Source organism: Condylura cristata, unplaced genomic scaffold (assembly GCF_000260355.1).
Source record: "Condylura cristata isolate star-nosed mole 26May11 unplaced genomic scaffold, ConCri1.0 scaffold00005, whole genome shotgun sequence".
NCBI classification, from domain to species: domain Eukaryota; kingdom Metazoa; phylum Chordata; class Mammalia; order Eulipotyphla; family Talpidae; genus Condylura; species Condylura cristata.
In genome coordinates, this window is record NW_004567106.1 from 58,988,519 (window position 1) to 59,012,436 (window position 23,918).

A 23,918-nucleotide genomic window follows, 5' to 3' on the forward strand; every position below is an offset into this window, starting at 1 on the left:
TTTAGTGGCCTAAAGTGTTCCAAAGTTACTGTCCTCAGGGGTGGCCTTACTGCACCCCTCTGGATGGGTGGTCTGGAAGACCCTTGGGGTGCTGTGTACTGGCCAGGTGACCTCTGGTGGTCCAAAAACTCTCAGGCAATGGGCTCTCCAGTAAGCCCTCCAGTGACTCCATTAATCTAACGAAGATAGAGAGCAGGGTGAGCCCGACACCCAGGAGGTAAAGGTTCAACACATGCTTCATGGCTGAAAGAATTCCACTTCTTAGCAGGGCAGTAGAGACAAGTCACCTTCTGCTTCCGAAAGGCCACTGGATCCTGAGGAAAGAGAGGCTGGAGGTTAATCTATGTCTTTTGGGATTTGCATGTCTCTGGCCTTCACCCTTCTGTCCTCTCCCATGGAGCTAAGAGGAAAGACTCAGCCAGCCAGGGAGACAGAGCCCACTGGCTGTTCTTCCACAGCAGCATGTTCAAGTATCTATAGACTGTAAACTCTACAGCGGGGGAGGCAGTCTTGTCAGAATGCTTCTTATATATATATAAGAAGCATTCTGACAAGACTGCCTCCCCCGCTGTAGAGTTTACAGTCTATAGATACTTGAACATGCTGCTGTGGAAGAACAGCCAGTGGGCTCTGTCTCCCTGGCTGGCTGAGTCTTTCCTCTTAGCTCCATGGGAGAGGACAGAAGGGTGAAGGCCAGAGACATGCAAATCCCAAAAGACATAGATTAACCTCCAGCCTCTCTTTCCTCAGGATCCAGTGGCCTTTCGGAAGCAGAAGGTGACTTGTCTCTACTGCCCTGCTAAGAAGTGGAATTCTTTCAGCCATGAAGCATGTGTTGAACCTTTACCTCCTGGGTGTCGGGCTCACCCTGCTCTCTATCTTCGTTAGATTAATGGAGTCACTGGAGGGCTTACTGGAGAGCCCATTGCCTGAGAGTTTTTGGACCACCAGAGGTCACCTGGCCAGTACACAGCACCCCAAGGGTCTTCCAGACCACCCATCCAGAGGGGTGCAGTAAGGCCACCCCTGAGGACAGTAACTTTGGAACACTTTAGGCCACTAAATAACTCCAGCCAGGTGGCGCAGGCATAGTCAGAGTATCAGTGTTCCCAGAGAACTGTTTTGAGGCCCAAGAAGAGCCGCTCCATCTGCATGTGCCATGCCCTGGAGAAGCCTCTTTAAGACGCAGGTGTGAGCGGATGGTCCATGACTGTGAGGTGGAGTGAACACACTCTTCTCCCAGGTGTGCTGTTCACTCTGCTGTCCTCTGCAGCATAACCCTGGTGTGGCACCGTCAGCCGATGTTTTCGCTCCTACTTCCCACACTTCTGCGGAGGGTTCTTTGGACCTGGGTGTCTTATGATCTGTTTGTTTGGTGATCAGCCTGACTTCCACGAGCTCGCATGTGGAGGACAGTGGGGACTGACTCTAGGGAGGGGAACAAGAATTCTGTGTCTGTTACTCATTGTTTTACATTTTTCAAGACCTCCCTTCAACATAGTGTGTGTATGGGTCTGAAGGCAATGGGATATCCAAGCCTGCTCAGGATGTGAGCATATTGTGGCCACCAGGTGGCCTAAGTGAATTTTTCTAATGAAATAAAGTTGAGTGTATATTTCCTTTCTGTGTCCTGTTGGCTTTTGTCATTGAAATTAGTACTAGATCTTGCTAGGTAGGAAGTTTAATATGTGAAAAGTTTGGAGTAGAAATGAGCTTAAAACACTTATATCGAAAACAAAAAGGGAATTTTGGGCAGGGGGCAGTTGGGTCTGCCCTGTATCAGCCAGGCTACCTGAGCTTTGGCCAAGACGATTATAGACCTCTCATGACTTTATCAAGAAAAAGAGTGATCATTCCAACCCCCTCATCTGCAGACTGGGGGAAGAGCCATATCATTCTGGGAAGTCATCGCTTCTGCACGCTCAAACACCTGCATAGCCAAGGTCAGCTATCCATGATTGTTTCTGCTCTTCCAGATCTAAACTTGGTTTTTACACAAAACATGGGCCTTTTGTTTCTTATACCCCCATTCCTGACCCCTACCCCATGCTCAAGCATATCCATTCTTCACCCAAAGGTGCTATGTGTCCATATTCTCATCTTGGTGTGGCCATCATTTCATGTCTGCTGGGCTTGATTTCTTTTTGCCAGAGAGTGAGAAATGGCGCATGGTGTTGTAATCCAGCTTTGCTTCCTGAGTGTTAAGCTTAGGTGCCACTGCCCCAGAACCAGAAGCCAGTGGTTTGGGATAGCTATTGTCTAACTTGGTGCCTTCTGGGTAAGCTGTAATATTGTACGTCTGGCCCTTTGTAGTTGGCTGGGCTTACGTGACTTGTCTTTTGGTAGCATATTGCTCTCAAAAATACAGTTGACCTTTTATTTCTTATTTCAGGCAATTTCATGTGTAGCGTTGCTTTTCTAGATACATCTAAAATTTGATATATTGTCTCCCATCCAAGTACTAACTGATCCCAAACCTGCATAGTTTCTGAGGTCAGATGAGGTCGGACAATTCAGGGTGGTATGGCTATGGACTAAAAGGTGATGTTTCTCATTCTCATGCCTCTTAGAGTAATTTGGGATATTGTGAACTTTCAACTGGAAACTACACTTTAAATCTCTTCCCAAGCCTTTAGCTTGATTAACTGGTTTACACTATCTTAACAGCATCTTTTGTTCAAATAGATGTGCTGATCATACCATTATTTCAGTCTGTCCTATGACCAGGGTGATCGGTTGCTTCTGTTCACCCTGGCAGAGGGATTTCTTGGGATGCAGGAACTGCACTGCTGAGATTGGGCAAACCCGGACATTTGTTTGGAAACAAAGCTGAGTTTGAGTTGGCATTTTTCACACCAGCATTTCTCAATTTGTCTGTTACCACTTGGGAGGAGAAGCAGTGGCTGCCATGAGCCCTGCAAGCCCACTGACTTCTGTTGTCTGTGGAGATAGACCCCATGGCCTACTTGCTAGCTGGCAGTCCTCCCTGGAGTTCATTTTGTGATGCTTTGTCGGTGGCAACAACCAGTATCTAACTCATGCTGTTAAAATTCTGTTCTCTGACTCTTATTCTTAACTCATTAAATTAGTCTATTTTTTAAAATACCACAGCCAACAGGTTTACCAAATACTTTGCTACTGTATACTCTGTGTTGCCATTCTTGCAGCCTTCCTTAAGCTCTCTTATCCTCCAAGTAAATTAATGTTACAGATGCTAGGAACTATTGTGTTTATTTTACTTTTTAAAGATTTATTTATGCATACAAGAACTGGGGTACAGGCCAGAGGTGCAGGGAGGTGGCAAGAAGATTCACCAGAGACAGAGCGGGGAGCAGAACAGGCAGATTGAAGTACATTTCTGAGAGGAACAGAGGGCAAGACAGGAAGAATCTGCTGTGTCATGTGGGTCAGCTCCCTGGCTGGGGTTTGAACTTGTGCTGCAGTGGCTGCAGATAGCTTCATAGTGCTGTCTTTGATCCCTTGCACCACCAGAGAGGCCCATTGTTGTGTTTATTTTAAAAATATCCCAATTTAGGTTCCTACCTCCATATCATCCAAGGATGATATGCTGCAATAACAGCTGTAAAATCTCTCAGAAACTTAGAGCAATAGCTGCAGGATCTCCTCCCAGGAGGCAGAATTGGGTCCTCATAGAAGATTTCTCTTCCCCCAGGGTAAAGGCATCAGCACATCTGCTCAATGGAGTGTCACCAGCACCCACCCGCTGCCTCCCCTTCCTCCTAGATGCTCCTCAGTGTTTTGTCCTGTCCCTATTTACCCTTGTATATTTGATGCATGGAGCACGCGGCCTTTTTAGTTCACAAAGTTCCATCTCAAGTCATATCTGAAACCAGAATAGAAACAATTGTGCTTTCTCAGAGATTCTTGAATTTGAACTTGATGTTATGGGTGAGTGGAATTCTTGGGCTGATGCCTTAGCGAGGAATTACATGGATGTATTCTACCCGTAGGAGGAATAGATTAGCAGGGTCATTAATGGTAGTCATTAATGTTCTGCAAATATTTCTGACCTTGCCTTCCAGGCACATGATAGAGTTGTATGTCCTGACATCCTCATGACTGGGGGGGGTTCTTTAGGGACAATGAGTTGTAAATAGAAATGGTTTGTATCAATTCTAGGTTGGAATAGTTTGGTTTTTGGTTTGTTTTGCTTTTTACACTTAGAGGTTTGAGTTTTCAAGGAAAAAACTATTGTTCTAATAAGCAGCCTTTTGAGAGCAAAAATATAAAATTCTTTCACGATATTCTTACAGCCCTTGTATAATTTTTCCCTCCACCAAACCACCCTTGCCCATATCCCATCTGCCTCCCTCTGCCCTCCCCTCCACCTTTTCCCCAGTCCCTTTGCTAACCATTATCTTCTTTTCACCAAGTTCAAGTTGTATTCCTTCTTTGCATATAAATGACTTTCTGGCATATTCTTTGCATATAAATGACTTTCTGGTATTTATACCCCCCAGATGAGTAAAACCATCTGATATCCATCTTTCACTTTTTGACTGAGTTCACTCAACATGATCACCTCAAGGTTCATCCATTTTGTCCCAAATGTCACCATTTCATCTTTCTCCACAGCTGTGTTAGGTTGGAGCACTAAAGAACTGCTTCAGATCCCCAGCGCTCTCATTCTTCCCTGCCCAATAACCAGCAGTGCTCCAGAGAGCACTGTTTTCTAAGTTTAGGACTTCCCATGCAGATACCATGGATAAGAGCCCCCAACAGATCCCTGCTGAACGAAGACTAGAAATGAGCAGTAAGCCTCTATTGTGTTAAGCCCCTGAGATTCTGTAGCAGGGAGAAGGGATTTTACTGTAGCATAATTTGACCTGTTCTGGAGGGTACATTGTTGACAGCACCAACTGGGTGCCAGACATCAATTAAGATCTCATATTATGCATACAAGATAGTAGGGAAAACATGCAAACAGTGTTTCAGGATTGTTCCAAATAAATGTGTGTATAGGACAGAGGGTTAGGAAAGTTACTTGCTGGATGGCGGCAGATATTAAGGGAAAACTTCAGAGGATCTTAAATTTTTAAAAAATGAGTAGGTGGTCATATTAGGGAAAAGTTTTTCAGTAGGAGAGCAAGGATGTGGAGGTTAACCTAAGCAAGTCTACAAATATATTTTAAATCCCGATTATTAGTTTGAGACCTTAGCTCTAGTGCCATCTAGTGGAAACTACAGAGGAAGGAAATAGTTTCTGTTTTGTAATGCTTTCTGAATTTGAAGGGCTGTTCTGGATAGGCTTAAGGTATCAAAATGTTATGGGCTGGCAGATAAGAGTCTTGCACTATCCTATAAAAATACAATATAAAACTTAAAATACTATATATCTAATTTGACTTTTCCTAAATCCATTTTTAAAAAGCCATTTAATTTTTTTAATTCAATTTTAGTAATTTCTTGTGACAATTGTATAGATCAACTTAGTTCCCCAATTTCTTGGTACTAAGTTTTTAAACACTATTTCCTTACTATACTTTTAAAGTTCATAAGATTTATGATGGTGCCTGAATTGGTAGTTTGTGTTTACTCATTCTTCAAAGTTCTCACTAATGAGAGGCTTCTCCATTTTTATAAATTTTATTACCCTTCTTAAGGCAATAATTTTTTTCTGCCCATTTTCTACTTCATTGATTTCTGGTCATTGTTATTTACTTCCTTCTATTAAAATTGTTTAATTTGTTCTTTAGCTTTTTTAGATGGAAGCTAAATAATCAATTTTTAGATCCTCTTCTTCTTTTTTTTTTTTTAAAGATTATTTATTCATACAGAACTGCAGTACATGCCAGAGGTGCAGAGGCAGTGAGAGTCTTCACCAGAAGCAAAGTGGGGAGCAGAACAGGCAGATCAACGAAGTACACTTCTGAGGGGAGCAGCGGGCAGGTCAGGAGAGGTCTGCTGCCCCATGTGGGTCACATTCCTGGCCCGGGATCCAACTCAAACTTGTGCTGCAGTGGCTGAGGATAGCTTCATGGTGCTGTGCTTTAACCCCTTGCACTACTAGGAAGTAAGGAGATGTTCTTGTGCCATTTATTGAAAGCATACAGGCTAGTAAAGGCTGATCATATGACAATGTAATGTGGAATAAAGTCTGGAGCATGGGATAGCAATGGGCAAAGTTTAATGAGGGTCAAGGAAGGGGACATTGTAACCATACTTCCAGAGACATTTTTTCAGCAAAGTAACTATTTGATGTTATCGCAGGCAGAGGTATCTTAAGATCACCTTGGTGACAGTCACGGATTCAGGTCAACAGCAGCGTGGGCGTCCCCAGGCCTGCCTCGAGATACGGGCTCCACTCTGTAGGTGGTCAAGGAATGTTCTTGATCTGTTGATAGCAAACAGGTCATAGTTGACCATGAGTGGCCAGCTAGTAGCCAGCTCATAGGAACACACAATATATCTATACTTTAATACAGTCTGACAATAGTTAATTTTTAATTGGCATGTTTAGACCATTTACATTAATGTAATTATCACTAAGTTAGGTTTAAATCTATCATATTCTTGTTGTTTTTTTTTTGTTTGTTTGTTTGTTTTCTATTCATCTTTGGTTCCATTTTCCTCTTTTCTCGCTTTTCAATTAACTGAGAATTTTTGGTATTTTATTTTGTCCAATATAGAATTGTTCGCTATATATACTCTGTTTAATTTTCAACGGTTCCTCAATTCTAGGGTTTACAATAAGCATCTTTAACTTATTACAGCCTACCTTTAAATAATAACAGCCTATGTCATGTATAATATCAGAGCCAAGCAGCAATGCATCTTTACATCTCATCCTATGTACCATTCTTGTCATACATTTTATTACCACATATGTTCTAAACCTGATGTTCATAGTGCATTTTATAATTTTTAAAGTAAATTATTACTTTAAGAATTTTTAAAATTACATATACTAAAGTTATAATAACTTTATGCATTTTTAAAATGTTTACTCACGTAAACTCCTCATCCTTTGTGCAGTTGTATAGTTTTCACCAGATTTGGAAACTGTCCAGTCACTATTTGTTCAAATATATGTCTCTACTTAAGGAAGTAAACAATTATGTCCAAAAGCACCTTGACCACATGTCAACAACTCTGATGAGGCTACTTTTATTTTTCTAAAGATGTATTGATTTATGCATACAAGAACTGGGGTACAGGCCAGAGATGCAGGGGCGTGAGAGGATTCACTAGAGACAGAGTGGAGAACAGAACAGGCAGATATATTGAAGTACACTGCTGAGGGGAGCAGCGGGCGGGTCAAGAGAGGTCTGCTGTGCCACGTAGGTCAGCTCCCTGGCTGGGGATCTAACCAGTGCTGCAGTGGCTGTGGATAGCCTCACAGTGCTGCTCTTTAATGCCTGTGCTGCCAGAGAGGGCCGGTAAAACGCACACTTCTAAGTTTCATTTGCCTCATTAACATTTTCCCTGTCACTTAGAGTCAAGACAATCAGCAAAACACATCAAGGCCCTTGTAGTACGGCCTGATTTCCACAGTGTAAATAACTGCAGCAACCCACTGACATGAAGCACACAACACACGCTGAGATACACACAGTAACACACCTTGCACCGTGTACACAAGAAATGTGAAGACACGGAGGGGACAAGACTATAATAAAATACAGTGAAAAAATTAAGGGATGAGTTTGGGCTACATATTACCTTTATTTTTATGTAATTGATGTGATTTTAGATTTATGGAATGAAATTTTTTTGGAACAAAATATTTAGCAATGGCTATTTAACAACTGGCTCATAACATTCCTCAAAGTTTACCCATTAGTTCTCACGATACTCCTGTACCTTTGCTTTTTTGCCAAATAAGTAACCCTCTTTAACACCTGTATCTAAAAACAAACAAACAAATAAAAGACAACATGAGGGGATGGGAGAAGGGAAGATGAGGGTGAACAGCAAGGCCCCCACCTTAGTGCTCCTGGTCAGGGGAGGGCCTTACACCGTAGGTGAATAACTCACACAAACTAAGGTTTGGCGAGGGGAGACCAGCTCACTGCCACCCCAGCATTGCCTGTGGATTGTTATCTTTTCTCCTCTTTATTTGGAGATTGAAGGGGAAAGTGGATTAAACATCATTACTGCTAGTTTGTAGGTATATGCTCCCCCCAGTCCTGCCTCTCCTCCTCTTTTTTTTTTTTCCTTTCCTATTGTCACACATCACATTCCTTGATGTCATTCAGCCATTGTGAGCTGCCAGGCCCTCCCCAGCCTGCTGGACAGTCTGGAAGTAGGGAGGTGGGGCTGTGGAGGTGGGGAAGAGTGGTCACTCCAACACCTTGGCGTCGGGCTGGGTCTGCGTGGAGCCCCAGAGATGTGCCCCAGCCCATTCTTCCCAAGAACCAATGAGTAAAATTAGGGGTCTCCCACCGGAGGTCAGGGAACCAGGCCCTGGAGTGGACCTTGGGGTGGAAGATGGCCTTCTTTGTCAACTGATTCATTCTCCAGAATTCAACTTGTTCTCCAACTCAGCGGTGTTTGAAAGCAACTTTATCCAGGTACTCTTCTTGTGCAGCTCAGGGACAACTCTCTTTTCCTTGCAAGACCTGTTCCCAGGGGTTGGTCTAAAAATGCAGTGGCCTTTGAAAGCCCCAAAAAGGCAAAAGAAGACGCTGGTTAAACAAAAACAAGAGGGTCCGTGCCTAGAGCACCGAGGGACTCACTGCAGGTCACATAATTTAAGGAAATAGTTATACCCCGAGAAGGAGCACACAGAGCTAACTCTCCAGACAGTGTCCACAGGCCTGGTCTTCAGTCCAAACAGCAAGTTAGAGCGAGTGAAAGTTGCACTCAGAATTCCTACTTGGAAATCCAACTTTCCCCTCCCCCCACCCCAATTAGAAACAGCCTTGTGTAAAATGAAGGCCGCTGATAACTCAGCCTTGCTCAGATTCTGTCACCTCCCAGAGGGTTGTGATCTGACGATGATGGAAGTAAGCATTCGGAGCCTCAGCAGTTTGGTGCCACCGCCAGCAGGGGATGGATGACATGTGTCCCTCTCCTGCTCTGGGGGGACCCTATACTCCTTTGTTTGCCTAGCATAACTGCTTAGCAAGCACTCATTAAGCCACCAACTCTGTGCCAGGCAGGAAATGCAAGAGCAGATTAGATAATGCCCCTTAGACATCAGAAGCTTCTGGATTAATAGGTTTAAAGGGTAGTTTAAAACATTTTTTTAAATTTTATAAATATATTTTTTTACATTATTCTTCATTTTGTACTTTTTTTCATCTCAGTTGTAATCCCTGTGGACTTCCCACCACCACTTCTATATATTAAGAAGAGTCCCATGTGCTCTTCCCACCCCAGTTTTGGTCTTGTTTCCGTTTTCTCTTCCGTAGAATGTCTCTGGTTTATAGTTGTTAGTTGATGTTCTTTTTTATATTCCTGATCCCTTACACTCCTGCCATGAGTGAAACCATCTGGTACTTTTCTTTTTCTTTCTGGCTTATTTCACTAAGCATGATCCCCTCCAGTTCCATCCATGCTGCCACAAATGGCATGAGTTTATCTTTTTTATTGCTGAGTAATACTCCATTGTGTATATATACCACATCTTGATCCAGTCATCTACTTTTGGGTATTTGGGTTGATTCCACATCTTTCCTATTATAAATAGGGCAGCAGTAAACATAGGAGTGCAGATGTTCTTTTGAATTATTGCTTTTGTGTCCTTTGGGTAGATACCTGGGAGTGGGATTGCTGGATCATATGGAAGCTTAATTTTTAGTAGTTTGAAAAATCTCCACACAGCTTTCCACAGTGGTTGCACAAATTTGCATTTGTGCAAAAAAAAAAATGAAGCTAGATTATTACCTCATACCATACACAAAAAACAGCTCAAAATGGATTAAAGACCTAAACATAAGACCTGAAATGATAAAATATATAGAAGAAAACATTGGTGAAACACTACACAACATATACCTCAGTAACATCTTTAAAGATACATCACCCAAAGCAAGGAGAGTGAAAGAGGATAAACAACTGGGATTACATCAAATTGAAGAGCTTCTGTACAGCAAAATAAAGGATAGGGTTTTTTGTTGTTGTTGTTGTTTTAAAGATTTTATTTATTTATGCTTACAAACTGGGGTATAGGCCAGAGATGTGAGGGGTAAGAGGATTCACCAGAGACAGAGTGGGGAGAGGAACAGACAGATTGACAAAGTACACTGCTGAGGGGAGCAGCAGGAGGGTCAGGAGAGGTCTGCCATGCCCTGTGGGTCAACTCTCTGGCCGGCAATCAAACGCTTGCTGCAGTGGCTTCAGAGAGCTTCATAATGCAGTGCATTAACCCATTGCACCACCAGGGAGGGCCCATAAAGCGTAGTTTTTAAAGTGGTACCTATTAAGAAAGTTTTATGTCAGATGATTTGGGCTAGCTAATCCTCAAAGCAAGTGGGTTCAGAGCATTCTTCCTGGATTTTGGCAGTAGAAGGTAGTCTTAGGGCTTTCTTTGAGGCTTTGCTGAGACCTGACAAGTGGAAGAGCAGGGGAGAACATTCCAGACAGAGGGGCTTCAGGTAAACTCAGTGACAGCAGGAGACTGGACACGTAAGGAGGGTCAAAACTCCAGTTAATGGAGTGGAAAAGCAGTGAGTCATAGGAGAGAGGGGAATAATGTAAAGAACTCACAGGACAGTGGGCCAGTCTCTGATGAAGTCCCAGATTCCAGTGAACTAGTTCATGGTTGCAGATGCTATGCCAGGGAGCTGCACACAAAAACAGATTCCTCTCTCACGTCAAGGGAAGCTCCCCAAATCATCTTCTAGAGGGACTGCCTGGATCTTCCCCATTCAATAGCTCTTTCCTCACTCTCCTCCCTTCTGGATGTTTCTTCATACACTCTCCCTTCCAGATCATTAGAAACAGGCACATCCACTTAAAGGTAGATAATGCAGGGCCTCCCTGGTCGCATAGGGGTTAAAGTCTCAGTGCTATTAAGCTATCACCAGCCATTATGGCATGAGTTCCATCCCCAGCCAGGGAGCTGATCCACATGGCACAGCAGACCTCCTCTATCTCGCCTGCTGCACCCCTCAGCAGTGTGTTTCAGTAGATCTGCCTGTTCTGCTCTCCAATCTGTCTCTGGTGAATCCTCTTATCCCTGACATCTTTGGCCTACACCCCAGTTCTTACATGCATAAATAAATAAAAATAAATCTTATGGGGCCCTCTCTGGTGGCACAAAGGGTAAGGACACAGTATTGTTAGCTAGCCGCAGCTGCTTCAGTGCAAGTTCGATCCTTGTCCTGGAGGTGACCCACATGGCGCGGCAGACCTCTCCTGATCTACCCGCTGCTCCCCTCAGCAGTGCACTTCATCGATCTGCCTGTTCTGCTCCCCACTCTGTCTCTGGTGAAGCCTCTCACTATCCTGCACTTCTGGCTTGTACCCCATTTCTGTATGCATAAAAATAAGTCTTTTTAAGACACTTCTCCAAAGAGGAAATGCAGATGGCCGACAGGCATATGAAAAAATGTTCAACATCACTCGTGATAAGGGAGATGCAAATTAAACCACAATGAGATACCACCTCACCCCAGTGAGAATGGCACATCTTCAAACAACTAGCAACAACAAATGTTGGCGAGGATGTGGAGAAAAAGGAACTCTCCTGCACTGCTGGTGGGAATGCAAACTAGTACAACCACTATGGAAAACTGTCTGGAGGTTCCTCAAGCTGCTAAACATGGAGCTTCCCTACGACCCAGGAATCCCACTCCTAGGTATCTATCCAAAAGACACAAAAACACTGATTGAAAAAGATACCTGTACCCCCATGTTTATTGCTGCTTTATTTACAATTGGAAAAACATGGAAGCAGCCCAAATGCCCAAAAGTAGATGACTGGATTAGAAAGATGTGGTACATATATACAATGGAATATTACTCAGCAACCAAAAAAGAGAAACACATGTCTTTTGCAGCAACTTGGATGGAGCTGGAAAAGATCATGCTTAGTGAGATAAGCCAGAAAGAGAAAGAAAAATACCGGATGGTTTCACTCATAGCAGGAGTATAATGGAGCAGGCGAGAAAATAACAAAAATAATGAACAACCATATACCAGAGACATTCTGTGGGGGTGGAGTGGGGAATGGGATCAAAAACGGGGGAGGGGGGAGGGAGGGAAATGCATGGGACTAGGGTGGTGGCACAGGGGTGATCTGGTGATGGGAAACCCGCGGGGATTACAATCGAGATGGAAAAAAAAATGTGCAAAATGATGTAAAAATAAACTTTGTAATAAAAAAATAAAAAAAAACTAATAAAAAAAAGTCTTTTTAAAAATGAACTAAGCGAAAACAATAGGTGTTGTCAAAAAGATTTATTTAAGAAAATCTTCAAAAAAAAATCTAGATAATTCAGAGGACACAAAGGGGAGCAGCCCAGGGGTTCTGTTGCTGATGAGCTAAAGTCTTTTTGGGAGACCCAAACAAAGGATAGATATAGGACACAACCCCAGGCCAGTGTGGTACACACCTGCACAGGTGATCCAAGCTTGTCACCCAGTTGAAATGCCACCAAGTTCCCAGCACCTGTATCCTTCTGCCTTGGTCTTCTGCTCCTTTCTGACCCATTGACGTGGGGCTGATTTCTAGGTCACTAAGCCAGGGAACTGGATGGATGTCTGTGAAGGGCCTAATACCGTGATCCTCGGGGTGACCTCCTCAGTGCCCTCCTTACCACTTCCCAACGTTCTCCTGATGGCTAATGTCACCTGGCCCCAGGGCCAGTTTCCTACCTGGTGCACACCTGCCTCTGCTCCAGTCATCACCCTCAGCAGGTAAAGAAAAGCTTGAGGGGGAACCATATGGAAGTAGGGGAGAATGGGTTATTTTGAGTTATTTTGTACTTGGATTTTAAATCAAAAGAAAAGTGATGCCTTTCAGGACATAAACTATGTAGGATTTCTGCATCAGCTTATGAATATTCATGCCCTATCTATGTATATGTATCATGCACTGGGCTTATTATGCTGGGTCAGAGAGTCAGTCCCTGCCTCCTCGCCTTCCTTTTGTTAATTTTTATTTTAACAATATAAACTTAGGGATCCCCCCCAAAAAGGTGAGGGGTAGAAAAGTCAAATGGGATTATGACATGCCTGAAATTGAAAAAGTAAAAGTCACATGTATAGACACCCATCCTTTTCCATATTGTGTTCAACACAATCAGGATCTAGGAAGAAGACAAAATGTGGTCAGAAAACTTTAGCTCCAGTTTCTACTTAAGAAAGCCTAAACCTGGACAAATCACTCAGATTCTCTGAACCTCAACCTCAAAATTCTTCCAGTGGAATTAATAGTACTTATCTTTCCTTCATCAAAACATGTTGTGAGGATGAAGTGAAACGTTACACATCAACCACCACCCATTGTTCCTGGTGTGGTGGGCCCTGGACAGAGAGGAGAGTTAGACTTAGAAGCCTTCCCGTTGCTAAGGGAGGGTCGCCCTGCTCTAGGGAGAGCTGATTAAATGTGCAGGCTCTTTTGCTTGGGAATTTCCCCTTTGTGTCCAGGATTCTCCCCCTGAAGTATGTGGAGCTACAAATTTGTGACCGGCCTCAACGCATCCTGAGAGTTAGGACAGTGACGGAAAAGATCTATTACCTGAGGCTCCATGAACAGCACCCCGAGGCCGTATTTCAATTCTGGATCCGCTTGGTGAAAATCCTGCAGAAAGGCCTGTCCATCACCACCAAAGACCCGAGAATCCAATTCACTCACTGCCTGGTGCCCAAGCTGCCCAGAAATTCCACCGAAACAACAGTAAGTGGGGGTTTCCTCAAGACCCGTAGCGTGGGGGGTTGGTGGGTAATGGAGGCTAGTTTTGCAAGGGAGACTTGAGGGGCCAATGACAATGTCCATGCCAGACTGAGAGCTACACACATAAAAAGCAAGTGAATTTTGTTTTTCTTAAAAAGAAAAGTACTTGTTTAAAAATTTCTTTCTGGTTTTTTTCCCCCCAGTACTATTCAAGGATAATGCTCACTGAGATAATCGCAGAAAAATCACCCCCTCTTTCTTCCAGCCCCAAGCAATCACATGGACTATATAGCATTTATCCTTCTACACTTTGATTTTGAATTAATTCTAATTTGCATTTTTCAAAACCTTAAATACATATATATGTATACACACATATACATGCATTTCTGAATGTTGCCCTTTTTTATATAGGTTATATCATTTGCACATTTTCATGTCTTTTTTTTTTTAAAGATTTATTTATTTGTGCATACAGAACTGGGGTACAGGCCAGAGGCTCAGAGGCAGCGAGAGGCTTCACCAGAGACAGAGTGGGGAACAGAAACAAGTCAACCATCGAAGTACACTGCTGAGGGGAGCAGCGGGCGGGTCAGGAGAGGTCTGCCGTGCCATGTGGATCTCCTCTAGGGCAGGCGGGGATCTAACTCATGCAGAAGTAGCTTTAGATTCTCAGTGCTGTGCTTTAACCCGCTGCGCCACCAGGGAGGGCCTTCATGTCTTTTTTTTTTTTACGTTTTATTGAGACAACATTGGCTTATACCATTGTCTATATTTGAGGTATACAGTATTATGATTTTTAAAAAAGATTTATTTATTTGTGCATACAGAACTTGGGTACAGTCCAGAGGTGCAGGGGCGGTGAGAGAATTCACCAGAGACAGAGTGGGGAACAGAAACAAGTCAACCATCGAAGTACACTCCTAAGGGGAGCAGAGGGCAGGTCAGGAGAGGTCTGCCACGCCATGTGGATCACCTCCGGGGCAGGCAGGGATCGAACTCATGCTGAAGTGGCTTTAGTTTCTTAGTGTGGTGCTTTAACCCGCTGCACCACCAGTATTATGACTTTACAACAGGAAAATGACCAGAAATATGGTTTGTACCCATCACCATACAATTGGTCCCTTTTACTGGTTTACCCACTCCTCAGCTCCCTTCTCTCATAACCACCCATCTATTCTCTACATCTAAGAGCTGTGTTTGATTTGTTTTATTTATTTGCTAGCTTTGTTTCTTTAATATTCCACACATAAATGAAAACATGTTACTTGTCTTTCTCCATCTAACTTATTTCACTTAGCACAATACTTTCTAGTTCTAGTCATATTGTGCAGATAGAGATTTCATCTTTTTAATAGCTGAGTAGTATTCCACATCATTTTTTGTCCATCCAGCTGTTGGGCAATTAGGTTGTTTCCAAAGTTCTTGGCTATTATAAAAATTCTACTGTAAATAGAATGAACATAGAAGTGCATATGTCATACTGAAGTCATCTTTTCATGCTCTTCAGATAAATAGCCAGAAGTGGAACAACTGGGTCATATATGGTATTTCGATTCCTAATTTTTGAGAAATCTCTATACTGTTTGTATGTGTATACTGTTGTTTTTTCATATCTTTTAAAAGCTCTCCTTCGCACCATTTTGATGACTTTGTACCATGCAGTTACATGAAGGCATGAATACTTAATGTCATCATTTCCTTAATATTAGACACTCACAGGTGTTTCTAGTTTTTCATCATTGTAAGTAATGCTGAAACAAGCATTGATATGTATTACCCACATTTCCAATTGTTTTTTCAGGATATTTTTAGAAGTAAAATTCAAAGGACATGAACACATTTAAGGATCTCAAAACATATTGCCAATTTATTGCCACAAAATTTATACTAAATGATACTCTCACATCACATTAAGTATGTCACTGTTTCCTCATCCCATTGAGAGGTATACATTTTAATACATTTTTTATATGATAGGTTTTAAAAAGTGGCATCTTTGATTTTCAGTGGTTGAACATTGCTTTATTTAATTTTTTCATTGTCTGTTGGGTTCTTTGGTCATGTTCTTATCAGCAGCCTTGTATATTTTTTCTAGATTGATCTGTAAAATAAAGTTCTTTACCTATCAAGAAGTCTAATTCTTTAGTCACAATTTTTGGGCAACTATTTCCCTACCAATTTACTTTTCCCTTTCAGTTTATTTCAGGATTCTCCCCTGCCTCTTTAACAGGCTTTCCCAGGAACCCACTTAGTGTAGAAACACAGGAAGGAAAAGTTTGCTCCATTGGATTGCTAAAACCTTCAGCTTTCAGAATCTGAACACTTTCCTCCTCTCATAAGTAGGGACATGGAAAGTCAGCTATCATGGAAAAGTTTCTACTGTTCTGGCTCTTAACCTTCAGACCTTGCATGCCAGGAGAGTACCACGCAGCGCACCAGAGAGCGTAGGTGGCCCTGTCAGGGGACCCCTTGTTTGATCTGATCTTTTAGGGCTTAATGTTTAAGGAACAGACTCCCAGGACTAGGCTGGAAGACTCAAGGGAGTTCTTTTACGGTTCTGGCCTGAGGAGGCCAAGAACATCAGGGACCCGACCTGACCACGTGACTCAAATTTCTCCATCCAGCCTGAAAGCAGCCTCCCGACATCCTCGCAGCCCAGCGAAAGCTTCATGCTGTTGGCAGCCGAGCAGACCAGTGGCAGTTTCTCACATCTCTCTGGACGGTCCCAGCTCACAGAAGACAGGTGGGTTCTCCATGCCACTGGTTCCAGCGTCGCTACCCACAGCACAGTGCCAGGTCATCAGCACCGCCCTCCGCCAACCCAACTCAGTTGATTTTTATTCTAGAAGTTTATGTACATGACTTACAGGTTGTGGGCCAAGCAAATGAGCATGGAGGAATCAACTATGTCAAGTAATCACAATTAATTCAGAGGTGATGCTATATTTTCTGCAAAAGAAAGCTGCTACTTAGTATTTCTATTTAGTGACAAATTTTATTTCTGAAGAGTTTGGTGTACCATACCCGTAACCATGGGGGGTGGTGGGTAGCAGATACTGAAAACACCCAGCCGTGAGGCCCATGGGAACCAGGCCTTCACTGCTCACACCCTTTACCTGCTGAGCCTCCACTCAGTGCTATTTACTTAACTTAAATGTTTAGAGATCTAATAGGCTTTAGAAAATGAATCATGAATCAGACAATATCCTGTAGGTGCGCCTATTTGCTCATTTTATTTTTATGATTTATTTTATTTATTTATACATATAAGAACTGGGGTGTCGGCCAGAGGTGCCAGGAATGGGGGGCAGATGAGAGGTTCGCCAGAGAAAGAGTGGGGGGCAGAAAGGCAGGATGACGAAGTACACTGCTGAGGGGAGCAGTAAGTGACACGGGAGAGGTCTGCTGCACCATGTGGGTCACCCCCCTGGCTGGGGATTGAACTCATGCTGCAGTGGCTGATGATAACTCCATAGCACTGACACTATTAGCCTTATTTGTTCATTTTGAAGCTGACTTTTTTCTCTTAGGAAATTTCTCGGGTTCTTTATCACCCTAGCCCAGTCCTTCTCTCCCTGCCAGCTTTGCTGGCAAACATGCCACCCAGACACTGGCTGTCAGGGCTCCCTTGCCCCCACTTTCTCTTTCTGTCCAGTCCACATCTGTCCTCAGGAAATGTCCTGTTACGCTTTGACTGGCCACCGGCAGAGGAGTGGGCCTCCTGCCCACTGAAGCAAATCCTCCTCCCTCCGCTGTCCAACAGATCCACTCTCCCATCTCTCTGGCCCTGTGTTTTCCACCTGGGAGTTGTCCCTACCTACTGGGTCTCACAGACCCCCAGGACCACAATCCAAGCTCTGTGGGTGATCCCAGGGGACCCCTCTCAGCTTGAGAAGACAGAGGCAGTGGTTCCACGCCAAGAAACACTCATCTTTTCTCATCCTTTGCCTGGTACTCTGGAAAAGTACCAGGCTCCTGTGCCAGGCAACTCTGGTCTCAATAGGTCTTATATCTACTTTCTAGGCTTCTTTTATTTTCATTTCTCAACTTCAAGATCATTTTCTTGAGTTATAATGTAACATTTTTGCCAAGATTGTCATGCTAGAAAAGATGTCAATTTGAAAACAATCTTTAAATGAAATCTTTAACAATGTTTTTTTCCCCCTATTATTTTCAATGACCCTGAAATCCTGGACTTCCACAGAACCATGGATACTGCCATTCTGATTGACAGTTGCAGCAGCTCCAGTAAGACATTCTCATCCTCAGAGTCTTCTGTCAATTTGAACATACCCATGAGAGCCGCCCTGAGTCACAGCCTCTGGGAGCAAGAACATCCCGATGAGCACTTCCTACAGACGCCTGTAGCCAGCTCTCTAGGAGAGAACTTTCTGGGACCCTGACAGTCTTGTCCCAACAGGGTGATCTCGCCTGGCTTCACCCAGCCCTGGCATTTCCCATAGCATGTTTTCCATTGCAGGCCAAGTGACCATGGAGCCATAAGATGATTTTATAACAAGGTGTTTGTGTACTTCCACCAATAAACCTCCAAATGAGTCCCTAATTGTTGGAGGCTGTGCTGAGGAGTGTCTGGTTAGAAGCAGGGAGCCAATTCTCAGGGAAATAGTGGGAAAAATGTTCTGTCTGCTAGCTGAACCCCAAAGTTGCCAAACAAAATCAAATAAGTCAGTCCAGAGAAAAGGTCCTGGGGAGAAAGCCAAGTTCCTCTTGATCCAATAGGTATTGGGGAAACAGGCAGGTTGCTACAAGCCCCGAGTGAAGAATGGCAACCAGCTTGGGAGATACCTTTGTGGCTCCATTTGCTTCAAGCGAGGAATTAGGTCCTTACTGCTCTCTATCCCCTGGGTCAGTGCCAAACCATGATGACTCCCTGGCCAGGCCTGTGGGCTGCTCATGAAGACTTGCCTTCTGGGAAAGAAGAGGGAGACTATCCATTACTGGAAGTCCCAGTCTTCTTGGTTATTCCTACCCAGACTGGTAGCAAAGGAAGCCATAGTGCCTGTGCATGTCAAGGAGAAGCAGGGCAGGAGCACTGTGGCAAGTGGAAAACAGAGCCACGACATGCATAAGTACTTATCACCCCCTGCTGAGCATGCGCCATGCTGGGTGTATCAGAGAGAACAAGACCCAGGGCAACTTAGCATCCCTGATGGAGGGAATGGATGGGAGATGATTGAGTCTTGCTTTAGGGAACTAGAAGGACCATTAAGGTTAACCTCAAGATGGTGTTGGAACCATTTGGTCTACAAATAAAGGCTGGAGGACCTGCTTTCCTGTAGCTCAGATGACAGTGTAGTGATAGAGGATTGTACTGAGTGGAGATGGTGCCTACTGTATGTGGGTTTTCTTTCTTTTTTTTTTTTAAAGATTTATTTATGCATACAGAACTGGGGTACAGGCCAGAGGAGCAGAGGCGGTGAGGATTCACCAGAGACACAGTGGGGAGCAGAACAAGCAGAATGACAAAGTACACTGCTGAGAGGAGCAGCAGGAGGGTCAGGAGAGGTCTCCCTCCCAGGCCGGGGATCCAACTCACACGGAAGCAGCTGTGGTTAGCTTCATAATGCTGTGCTTTCAAACCCTTGTGCCACCAGGGAGGGCCTGTATGTGGGTTTTTCTATGTCTCTCAAAAAAATAGAAACACATTTCCTCTTGTCACATTACAAGCAAATAAACTGAGCACTGTTGATAGTGCTGAGGGGTCTCTTGCCATTACAATTGGAAGAGATGCCTGAGAAAGATGAGCTTACTTCCCAATTTATCTTATATCTAATATCATTATATGGGTCATGCCACCATATCACCCCTGTATGAATGGAAAATCCTTCCACTAATATGCTGTATTTATAATTAAGAAATCTCTTTCCCCACTTTGGTTTAAACCTCTATCTGTCGTTGCCTAGACCATTGTGATAGACCCAGGTGGCCTCCCAGACTCTGCCATCATAACGATGACAGCTCATTTCATCTGGGCTGACAAGGGGCCAAATGTTATACAAATACTTTACACAACATTGGACACAACTCAACAGAAAGTGGATACTCTTTTTTTATTTTTTAAGATTTATTTATCTATTCATACAGAACTGGGGTACAGGCCAGAGGCTCAGGGACAGTGAGAGGATTCACCGGAGACAGAGTGGGGAGCAGAACACACAGATGGACAAAGTACACTGCTGAGGGGAGCAGCAGGCGGGCCAGGAGAGGTCTGCTGTGCCATGTGGGTCAGCTCCGGGGCAGCGGACAGCCAGCTTGCAGTGCTGCACTTTAACCTGCTGCACCACCAGGGAGGGCCATAAGGTGGATACTCTTAATATTACATTTTAGAGATGATGAAGCTGAGCTGTAGGGACGTTCAAGAATATTTCTGGGGCCTTCGAACTAAGAAGGAGCTGAGTCAGGACCTCAGCACAGTCTAACTCCAAGATCCATACTCCTAATGGGCTTCTGGTTTCTTTCTCAACTATTGCTCCATCATGCCTCCAACACAGCCATCCTTCTAAAACAAATCTTACCAAGCTTCTCCCTTTGGTAAGAGAAACAGGTCAGTTTCTCCAAACTCTTCACATGCCACTGCTCCCCCATGATCCTCACAATCCCGCCATTAGGATTAGGAACGATTAGGAATAACCTAATCAACTTGGTTATTCCTATCACTTGGTTATTCCATATATCCTGTTTCCTAAATGTACCAGGCACTTGGATACTGCAAGGAGGTTGCTCCTGCTCTACACCGCCTGAACGCCTTTCCTTTCCTTTCCTTTTTTTTTTTTTTTAAAGATTTATCTATCCATGCACACAAGAAATTGGGTACAGGCCAGAAGTTCAGAGGGCAAGAAATTTCTCCAGAGACAGAGTGGGGAACAGAACAGGCAGATGTACTGAAATACACTGCTGAGAGCAGCAGCAGGCAGGTCAGGAGAGATCCCTGGCTCAGGATCTAACTCTGAGCTGAAGCAGCCTTGGCTAGCTTTGTGTTGCTGTGCTTTAACCCATTATGCCGCCAGGGAGGGCCCTATAATTGGACTCTTGGGGTTCATCTTTCGTTTGTTCAAGGAGCTTGGGGCTGAGCATTGGCTGAAAACAAATTCTCTAACCATATGCCCCAGAGCTAGCTTTCATTTGACGATCCAAATGATCTAAGTCATTGCTTAGCAATTATATTCCTAAAGACCCCAACCAAGTCCTGTTTCTTCAGTTGTCAACAAGCAACTCTAATTAGGTCAAGCAGAAGATGAAGATGTTAAAGGACAACGAGGAAGTGAGGGTCTCTCTGGGAAGGCAAAAGAGGCTTGAAAAGGAGAAGGAGCGTCTACCCACGCAACAGGACTAAGCCAACAAGGACCCTGCTGAGCATGCACCGTGTGTGAGTACCTCTGGCCCTGGGCCAGGAGTCAGCTGTCAGCCTCTATGGTCAGACACCTCTTTTGCCACCTGCCCCAGGAAAACAAACTGCACATGGAACTACTGGCTTCCTTCTTCTCCCAAGTCCAGGTCCACACAGTTACATCTGGTTGGCAGAACCCCAGTAACAGGAAGCAACTGAGCTCGAAGTGAAGCTGGAAATGTAAGGTCTGGCTTCCTCCTCCAGGAGGTGAAACTCACAATGTGCAAATCCCCAAATAGAAAATACAGGCAGCCGGAAGGCATGAAAAATGTCCCCAAAGCACCTTCGATTAATTAACTACAGACACAGGTCTCCAAAGGTCAAACCATTCTCAGCTCTGATTACCATGCCTTCTGGTCCTGAGTGCTTCCCAGAATCCTCTCTTCTCTGCTGAGATCATAAAGTCTATTTAATGGCTTAGAGAAAGCCTATTAAACATTCTGGTGCTTTCGTGAAATCCTGGAGAAGATTTGTGAGTTTTCAAAGACTTCTCAAAGGACAGAGTTGGGCGAGGGGGTGTGGCAACAGCAAGAGCTTTGAATTCCTTTTTTGTTATGTCAGAGAATGAACGCATGGCTTCTCACTGTTCTTTAATGTGAACCAGAGAGAACCCAACAAACTATCAGAAACACAGAACTGTGAGCAACAGCACTATCATCACATAATCTTTGATAAGACTGCAGGGAACCCCTGACCTCAGTGGGTTCCCACCAAAAACCATGCAGTGTTCCGGTATGGGAGCACAGCCAGCTCTAAAACCCAAATTTTCGCAATAAGCAGAGGACACAACTGACATCAGATGGCACCCCACTGCCCCTGAGACCCTCAAGATTGACTCTGGACCTCCCATCCCCTTGACTGAGTGGGCTATCTCCAGACATTTTATTAAATTTCACAATAATGCCACCCCACCTTGATGGACTCTTTGGTTAAGGTTTTCAAATAACCCGTTCAATACACTTTGAGGATCCTTTTTGGTAACTACTGGGTACAATTTGTGTTTATATTTCATGATGACTTCTGTGAAGTTAGCAGATACATTTCCATATTGGAATATTTTATTATGTATTACAGTTGGGGCAGTCTATCCACTTTTAATGTAGATTATAATCACTATGAATTTTGTTGCAGAATGGTAAAAAGACTCGGGTGTTCCAAAGTATGTGTCATAAAAGGGTCCCGGCTCTGACAGCACTGAGGCCTCAGTATTAGGGTGCTGATCGTCCCGTGTTGCTGCCCTGCTGACTTGGATGCTACTTGAACAGGCATCCACTTTTCAGCCTACTGTGCTGTATCCTCTTCTGCTCCTGTCACAGGGTGGCCCCCAGAGAAAGGGGAGCTGCCTGGTTCCTGCCCCACCCAAGGAAGGGTGGAGCTGAGCTGGGAGGAGGAACGGCTAGGGAGAAGCCTGGCAGAAGAACAGAGAGCAAGAAGACCTGCAAGAGGCGCCAGGAGCAGAGGACTGTTGGCTTGCACTTGGGGGACACACAAGAGACACTTGAAACAGATGTGGGTAAGAGTCCCATGGGGAGATTAACAATGGAAGGCTTTATCTTGATTGTGATTTTGTTCTTTTCCTTCCAGATTCACCTGGCCCTTTCTGCCCCTTTCCTGTGGGTCCCCACCAGGAGGTGCCTTAGGCTTGTGGCAGGTTGGTGCCTTAGCAGTCCCACTGTGGGCCAACCCTGTTTAGCTGGACATCAGATGGGTACTTTTGGGGGTTGATTTGAAAACTATTTTATCTATTCTTCCCCTCCACTTCTCTTTATTGCACACTGATTGTATTCAGGTTCCTGACCGTTAAAGGTCCTACACACTAGAGTGTGTTTTGTCTTGATGTGGCAGATGGTGAAACCTATTTAGAGAAGGCAGGTTTGGGGATCCTGGAGGGTCCTCTCCCTGCCCTGTAACACTCCCACCTTACACTGGGACTTCTCCTCAAGGCTCCTTTGCTCTGCACATCCCACACGTGTTCCCATGACATGGCACGCTTAGCATCACATGCTCCCTTTCCAATCCCAGCTGTTCCACGCAGCTCCTCAAGTTCCCTCCTGCCTTCCCCAATCCTACAGCTGCCCCTGCCCACCCTCCCTCCAGCTCCTGTCTCCCTTCCTATCTTGTCTGGTCTGTACTCAATGGGGATCTAGCCTATTCGCAGTAATCTTTTCATCCATTCAGCCCAATGATCTGAAAAAACAGTGAGCCCAGGTGACTTTCCTGCCTTTTCTGAGACAGGAAGCTTTTCTTACTATTGTTTCCCTGAAACAATAGTACTATTCACTCTTTCAGGCTGCCAACTTGGGGAGGATAGGGTGGATAGTTTGTGACAACACACACAATTACACAATTCTTTCTCTATTTCAGGCCACACCCAGAGTTTATGTTCTCTCTATTCTTTGATTAGCACATGAACCACTTTTCTTTTTGTCACTAATTATATTTTTACTATTTGCTTTTAAATAGTATTTACTTTGTATATGAGAGGGAGTAATTCTGTCACATAACTTCTTTGCAAAGGCTAATTATTCACTGATGTCCTTCATTCTTCATAAATAGTAGAATGCCCCAGGTCTAGGTGGTTAACGGTCAATCAGCTAAAAACTACATTTCCCAGCTTCCCTTATACTGGGTGTGGCCACATGATTGAATTCCAACCAATGGGATGTGAGCAAAGGTGATTATGCCATCATGCCTTTAAGA

At 44.1% G+C, this 23,918-nt stretch overlaps 3 protein-coding genes across 3 annotated transcripts; 2 read left to right on the forward strand and 1 right to left on the reverse strand.

Annotated features, from left to right (window-relative positions):
* Positions 1–8: 8 nt before the first annotated feature.
* On the reverse strand, positions 9–310 carry LOC101621235 (hypoxia-inducible lipid droplet-associated protein-like). Its single transcript, XM_004677183.2, has one exon. It carries the CDS (start codon positions 239–241, stop codon positions 47–49), a length of 195 nt encoding a protein of 64 aa, XP_004677240.1. The 5' UTR covers positions 242–310; the 3' UTR covers positions 9–46.
* A 444-nt stretch (positions 311–754) lies between these two features.
* Positions 755–1,605, forward strand: LOC101633985 (hypoxia-inducible lipid droplet-associated protein). The gene has a single exon (XM_012720801.1). The coding sequence runs from the start codon at positions 824–826 to the stop codon at positions 1,016–1,018; it is 195 nt and encodes a 64-aa protein (XP_012576255.1). The 5' UTR covers positions 755–823; the 3' UTR covers positions 1,019–1,605.
* A 6,680-nt stretch (positions 1,606–8,285) lies between these two features.
* FAM71F2 (family with sequence similarity 71, member F2) lies at positions 8,286–18,213 on the forward strand. Its single transcript, XM_004677184.1, has 5 exons — positions 8,286–8,534; positions 12,644–12,828; positions 13,561–13,810; positions 16,435–16,553; positions 18,015–18,213. Exons 1-5 carry the CDS (start codon positions 8,382–8,384, stop codon positions 18,211–18,213), a joined length of 906 nt encoding a protein of 301 aa, XP_004677241.1. The 5' UTR covers positions 8,286–8,381.
* The last annotated feature ends 5,705 nt before the right edge of the window (positions 18,214–23,918 follow it).